A 7,125-nucleotide genomic window follows, 5' to 3' on the forward strand; every position below is an offset into this window, starting at 1 on the left:
GGTGATGAAGGTTTTTGACAATGTTTCCATGGGCAGCTCATCATACGAGCTTTCAGTGTTTTCAATCAGCTCGTCGATGGTGCGCGAATGCTTTTGATGTTGTAGGCTTTGAATTGAGTTAAAATATCCCAAATCGAGGACATTAAAATCAGGGCTGTTTGGAGGTTGGTTGGCAGCTTCAATACCAATAACACCATGCTGTAGGAGTAGCTGCGAAGTCACACAGTTATGTGGACTTGCATTGTTATGCTGCAAGTATATTATTTTATTTTGATCTGGCAACGGAAATTTACTCTTGATAGCTGGCACTACCTTGTGCAAAATCGTTTCGCGGTAAATGTCCGAATTTACATTTTGAGATACTGTAATTATAGTACCCTTGGGGCGATGTTTACTGCCCCTTTGTGCAGGCACTCTGTCGATAAAAGGCCAAATTCCCAACTTGCCATCAAAGTACGACTTGTTGTGAAAGTCAAACCGTGGGCGAGCGACGGCAGCCAAAAACATAACTTTTGTAATAAACCTTTTAGACTTGAGCGATCGGAGTGGCAAAACTTCACTGTATGCATAAAACCTTTTCTTTACAGTCGTAAAAAAAACCACTTTTCATCAACATGTACATAGTTGTACATGTTGGAAAAAATGGGATTTTTCGACGACTGTGAAAGAAAGGATAGTGCATGCTCCACGCGAAGTCGTTGATTGTCTTTTGTTAGGAGTGGCTTCGAATAACTTGACTTGGCCTTGAGAGTCTTCACTTCTTTCATGTGGCGGACGAGGGTGGTCTTGGGAATTCGAGAGTGGGCGGCCAAAGAACGCAAGGTTTGGCGCGCCATGTACGCATGTACGGCACGGCTCTCACCGCCTACTCAATTTCCTCGGCAGTTCGTTTTCGGTTGAAATTACCTAGAATAGTACAATTGTCAAAATTAATACTTCCATAAATGAATAAATTTCAATGCAAATATAGGCTTAGACAGGTTTTTACCTTTAAGTTTGGAGTCGACAATGGCGACCGCGCTACCGCCACGAAGTGAGGCCACACCTCGTTGCCAGATGCGCGCAGCGGTCTTCCAATAGCAGTTGTACATTCGTCCGACCTTCCTGTATGCGCCGTGAGGAAGGTCTCCGCGGACACTGAGGTTGATCAAAGCTTCGTAGATCGCGCGCCGCTCGTCGTTGTCGAGCTTCCGCCTGTCGTGACTACCGCTGGGTGCGTTGTTAGAACGTGCTTCTTGCGGTGATGGCATGAATAGGCAGTGTTAAAGCAGGAGTGTATTAAACGTTAAGCGTAAAATTGAGAAGTGAAAGGTCTGCGGGTGAATCTGTGTGCGCTAGGCGAAGCCAAGCATTTCTAATGATCATAACGTTTGAGCAAACGATACCTAGAAAACGCTGAAATAAACCAATCAAAGACTAGAATCCGCGCCGTTTGATAAGCCAATTAGAGTGGATTGGCGGAATTTTTCTAACTTTCCGTTTTACTGCACTCTAATTGGCTTATCAAACGACGCGGATTCTAGTCTTTGATTGGTTTTTTTCTCCAAAGTCAAATGGGCCTCTTCAGCCAGAACAGAGTAGTAGAGAATTGGTCAATTGGAGTCCCGCAATTTGTGATTTTCTTGAGATTTCATTAGACCTCTTGACCAATTACCACGTCAGAAACTAATTGCACAATCTTTTAGCAATTTCTTGGGTGATATTGGAAAATCTGATGGTTTCGACCAATGTCTGGACCCATTTTGGAAATGACCGAGTGATTAACCAATGTTATGAGTAACTTCCTTTTGATAACGTGATTTTCTGTTTTACTCTGTGAAAAAATAAATACCGAGGACAATTGTAATTGATTACAAAATGCTTCATCAAAAATACTACTTTCATCAGCACTGTCGTAAAAATCAACCCCGGAAGTGAACTGAGCACTCTCCCCAGTAGAAAACAAAGAACTCAAGCACCGTTTGCGCTTTTCGCGAGACTTTATGACTGAACCAGCACGCTTTGCTTTCATTTTCTGTCCCGAGGACAAAAGTCCATTGACATGCATATGAAGGTCATCTCCGTCGACTTCCCGTAAAGGCAAGAAACGAATATGGAGGTTCGTAAATGCCACACACGTTTGGAAGTAGATCGTAATTTTCTCGCTTCCACGTGTACGTGTCACCCACGACAGACCATAACGTCTTGAGAAGACCGAAAAAGTTCTCCACAATGACACGATCGCTCGCAATCTTGTCATTCACGGCCATGTCGGCGGCAGACAGAAGGCCACCTGCTGGTCGCTTCATCGGAGTGATCGCACGCAGTTGGCGGTGAAGGCCTTGGTAGCCTTTGTCAGCAAGCAGAGCCCACGACCGAGGATACTCTTCTTGCATTGGGCCGTCGTCCAACATGTCATCTTCTTCGCCAATCTTCTTCAGCTTGACTTGGTGAAAGTCGAGGTTCAACTCGCAGATGGCAATGTCAGCGACGCATCCTGGCACAGCCGTGGTCACATTGATGGCGAGGCCGTTGGGCAACACACTTGCTTCCACCTTCAAGCCGTACTGCCCATGCTTCTTGCTGTACAAGCGCTTCTTCTCGTTGAAACTTCGGGCAGGCGCGTTCGTCCGCTGAAACGTGACGTCAACAGCGTACAGTGCGGATGGGAAGTTGTTGAACCGATGTCCACTCGTGTGCAGGTGCATGGAGTACTTGTCCAATACGGTGTCAATGTACACTACTTGGCCCGTAAGGTGGGGTGGATGGCAGCGAGGAAGGTGTTAACGCGCTTTGAAAACGTTGGCGACTTCTCCTTGAAGACCACAGACACCACGTCCCACGAGCCACAGTGCTTCATGCTTGTTAGGGTCATGAAGAGCATGTCCCGGCCAGACACCTCACCTGAGCCGACGTTCCGTTCTTGACTGACACTGGACTGCAGGTCCTTCCAAACCAGGTTGAACTCACTAAGGGAGAAGTTGGTGAGCTCGTGTACGACAGCTGGACCTCTTGTCTTGATGAAAGCGTCCAGGACAGGTGAAGGCGAGTCGTAGTCTTCGTCGTCGTCCATCGTGGTTGTCGGGTGGCTTTGGCGAATTGTTTTGAATGGCAGGCGATTAATGGCTGTCAAAACTCGTTTTCGCGCCAACATGTGCATTAAATTTTGGTGGTTTCGTGTCTATCTTTGTCGTGAGTATAGTTGTTTTTTCATTTTTAGAGGGTATTATATCTCATGATTCGGGACGACGATCACACGCTACAATCCAGTTATTCCTTGTGACATGGGAACGACTTCAAGTGATTTCGTATGTCACAGAGTGATTTCCAAAGTCACCCACTTATTTCCAAATGACTCAGTGTACACTCGATCACATAGTCTTGAATTCATTGGTGAGTTATTTACTAGAACATCTGTCAATTCTAAATGACACTGTTGTTGACTTGCGACAAAGTAATTTAAAAAATATATTCATGATATTGGAAAGTGAAGCATTTTTGGTTGAAAACCGAGTTACTGGGTTAGAGGCCTATTGGATATGAAAAACGTAGGACTAGCTTAGCTCCCTACGATTTTGTCAATTCACAAATGAATAGAGAAATTTTATGTTTGCTACAAATTCGTATATAACTTGGAAGAAAATTGCGGTTGAGGATTCAAAAATGGCGAAATCGCAGGGGTGTGTGCCTACGATTGCATACAAAAGTCAAGTTCTGTCCTACGAATTCCGTAGAATGACAGTTCAACTCTTTGAGGCCGAAGGTGAGGACTACTGTATGTCAGCCGTGGCACCCAAGCCCGCCCACCATACTAACCACACCACGTGCCATGGTCCCACGAATAACCCCGTAGTACATCTTAGCGGCTTTCCAGGGTCTATCAGCATTGGTGGTAGCATCTGCTGATGGTCAAGACTGCATGGTATTTTTATTCAACATGATTTATAAAAATGTACCAAAATTAATCGTGTGCAATTCTATATTATTACATGCATGAATGTTATCATAGCCAATCACACACTATCTGATCACAATGCCGCAATATAATTAGTAGATATTGAAACCGTTCAGGAATTAGCGTTCAGAAAATCGATCCGTTACCTTAGTGCATCGATTTTCGGAACCATTTCGGGTCGGATTTTCATCCATTCTTCGGAGGGTCATTGCTCAGCCATTAATTTCGAATCAAGTGATTCTGGATGTATGATGCGAAAATATAATTCACGTTAAATTGAGCTAGATGCTCAATTTACCGATATTTGTGATTTGTATGCTATAGAAATACGGGGGGAGATGCAGAAACTACTTCCCGAACCATTGTAAGTATCTTGAATTAAGTATTGATTGAATTATATTTTGGCATTATAATGCATCGGATTTTAACCGTCTATATTATTAAGGTTGAAGAAGAGTACATCATTAAATTTCATCAAAATTTAATGAATTGAGTCATTAAAAATTCACACGGTCTTTTTACGTCTGTTTGGAATGGAAGCTTTTTTGCGCTTGTTAGGAATGGAGGCAGCAGCATGCAAGCCTGCCATCGAGAACCACTCGTCGTCCGTTAACACACGCTTTCTTTCCTTGCCGGTATGCCTCGCCAGTACGGTCAGAACATCTTTGCGAGCGGCGACTTGAGTTCTAATCCACGTTGCAGCACCAATGCCCTTGTCAAATGTCCTTGTCGAATGTCCTTGTCGACGCCGTTGGACGTTTGAAGCGCCAAGCGCTTCAGCATCATCGGCAACGACAGCGACCACGTTCCACAGGTACGAAACCCATTCTGAACAATCCCGGACAGCTCATTTCGTTCGTTGGTCAGAAGATCATCACGCGACCGAATCTTGTTGAATGCTTCACCGGTGATATAAATGGCTTTGACGCGAGATAGTGACACGGCGTTGAACGCACGAAGGTACTTTGTCACGGCATTCTTGATGTCTCGCTTGTAGGAACGACAGATGGCAATATCCAACGGCTGCAGCAAATGTATAGCATTGGGAGGAAAGAACACCAACAAAATCCCATACGTTTCACAAATCCACTCAGATCCCATGCAATGGTGCGAGGAACCGTTATCGAGCACCATTACGGCTGGATGCTCCTCACGAGCTTCGAGTTTCCATTCGTCAAAGGCAATAAGCCACGTATTGAAAATGGTGAAGTTCATGAACGCCTTTGGTTTCGTGGTCACGAGGGTGCCTTCTAAAGGGCATTCGTCCAACACACTAGTCTCGCGTGTAATACCCGGTAGGATGAATGGCGGTGAGACAAGCGTGCTGTCCACAGCCGCAGTCATCATGATTGTTAGGTGATAAGCTCCTGTGTACTCCTCAATTCCTCACGCTGCGCGACCCGCGAATATAAACGACGCGTTTGGACTGTGTCTTGAAGCTTGTCTCGTCGACGTTGTATACGTCCCGCGCCGTACAGTGGAATACAACACAAGCTTTTATCAACACAACGAATTAAAGTATGTTATTAAACCTTCCTTGTCGACGTTGATGCGATATTTTGACAGAAGTTGCACCAGTCGTTCGGATATGCGCGGATTGGGCGTACAAAACTTTTGATAGCATTCGCGCGAAACGCTTCGTGGGATACCGGCGTGAAGCGAAAGGACCTGGCACGCCTTGTGAATGACGGCTACTCGATGAACTGGCCATCCACGTCGCTGCATGGTGGCGATCCTGTGACGGTCGTAGGGGTTAGACGCACAAAAGTTACGAAGGTCCGGAGGTTCGGACTTCAGGACCGGATACTCTCGGCTTGGCCAAGAAGAACACAGCAAGAAAGGAGTAGATCCAATGTTAGGCAAATGTAAAAGTGAACTATCTAAAAACTAGCTAAAGCTGACGACCTTTGGGGAAAGGTCGTGTAGAATAAAAGGCAAGACGGTCGAATTCGAAGATGGTCGGCCCGCTGAATAATATACCTTTGCGATGGCAATACCACGATGTGGTATAGTAGTACAAGCCCATGCTCCAGCTCCGTCACAAGTCCCGCGGCGAAGATTCGACCCTCTCGTCGAATTAGAAATGAATCGACGGAGTTGGGTAGGAGGTGTCGGGTAGGTCAAAAAGTGTAAAAGGTCCAATTTGCACGTAGCCAGTTTTCGTTGCCACAAAAGCAGTGATGCTTGCGTTGACCATCGACAAAGCTGAGGATAGTGATGCAGATGGAGGAGCCGGAAGGAGGTCGCGTGAAAATGAGTGGTCATGGAGCACGGTACGACGAGGCCACGACAAAATGTACGACGGCACCCGGGACCAGGTGCTGGTAGTCTCAGACTGGACGGACATAATATCGCAGACTGGGCAGATGATTGGACGAAATATTTCGGAAAACAACGGAATAGTCGGTCAGAATAGTCCGTTGGACAACAGTCTTCAGACGGGAACTGACTGTAGTCTCCATCCATCACGCTGTCAGGCAGCCAATCAGAGGCGACCATGAGTTGACTTCGGCCAGTTGATAGGATCGTCGATTTGTGGTCCTTTGGATAGGGCATTTTCCAACGTAGGCGTCATGGTTAGTACGTCAGGGGCAGTCGGGAAAAAGGAGCGGTCGTCGTTGTTGTCGAGGTAGTTTAGAACTGAACCAGCGTTTGGGGTTCCACGTCGAGGTCTTTGTATCGTTTCGAACGCCGAAGTGGAGGCAATCCCATGTCCATTCGTCGAGATGTTTCGAAGTCGTCCACAAAAGATCGGTATGCGACCAGTTTGGAGTCGGCCATCCAGTACTTAAGACCGTCGGCATGTTCGACCAAGTACTCCTTTTCGCGGGAGTTAGGTAAACGTCGCAGGTCGACTACCCGGAAAATCGGCGACGAGGTAGATGAGTAAGCAACGTCGTCATCTGGAAAGGACACTCGTTCCACGAAGCTGGACGAGGGTAGGCAGTCGATCGACAATTCGTCGGAAGCTTCGTCAGCTTCGGGGATCTCGTCGTCGAACGGTCGTGAATAGTAACCCCGAAATGGTTTGAGTCGGTCGACGTTCACAGTTACCATCTTGTCAGGGTGTGATGGTATGTCGATCTTGTACGTGTTTGGTCCCATTTTGCGTTCGACTCGGAAGGGTCCATGCCAATGCGTGGCTAGCTTAGTCGTCCGATGACCGTCTGGTCGGGTCGACTTGGCGAAGT

At 46.5% G+C, this 7,125-nt stretch overlaps 3 protein-coding genes across 3 annotated transcripts; all 3 read right to left on the reverse strand.

Annotated features, from left to right (window-relative positions):
• Window positions 1-865: 865 nt before the first annotated feature.
• On the reverse strand, window positions 866-1,250 carry H257_13173 (hypothetical protein; the record flags this gene model as incomplete). Its single annotated transcript, XM_009840641.1, has 2 exons — window positions 866-906; window positions 989-1,250. The coding sequence occupies 2 exons, from the start codon at window positions 1,248-1,250 to the stop codon at window positions 866-868; spliced, it is 303 nt and encodes a 100-aa protein (XP_009838943.1).
• An 804-nt stretch (window positions 1,251-2,054) lies between these two features.
• Window positions 2,055-2,687, reverse strand: H257_13174 (hypothetical protein; the record flags this gene model as incomplete). Its single annotated transcript, XM_009840642.1, has 1 exon — window positions 2,055-2,687. The coding sequence occupies one exon, from the start codon at window positions 2,685-2,687 to the stop codon at window positions 2,055-2,057; it is 633 nt and encodes a 210-aa protein (XP_009838944.1).
• A 32-nt stretch (window positions 2,688-2,719) lies between these two features.
• On the reverse strand, window positions 2,720-3,052 carry H257_13175 (hypothetical protein; the record flags this gene model as incomplete). The annotated part of the gene is made up of 1 exon (XM_009840643.1): window positions 2,720-3,052. The coding sequence occupies one exon, from the start codon at window positions 3,050-3,052 to the stop codon at window positions 2,720-2,722; it is 333 nt and encodes a 110-aa protein (XP_009838945.1).
• Between the last annotated feature and the right edge of the window lie 4,073 nt (window positions 3,053-7,125).

This window comes from Aphanomyces astaci, assembly GCF_000520075.1.
Source record: "Aphanomyces astaci strain APO3 unplaced genomic scaffold supercont1.46, whole genome shotgun sequence".
NCBI lineage: Eukaryota > Oomycota > Saprolegniomycetes > Saprolegniales > Verrucalvaceae > Aphanomyces > Aphanomyces astaci.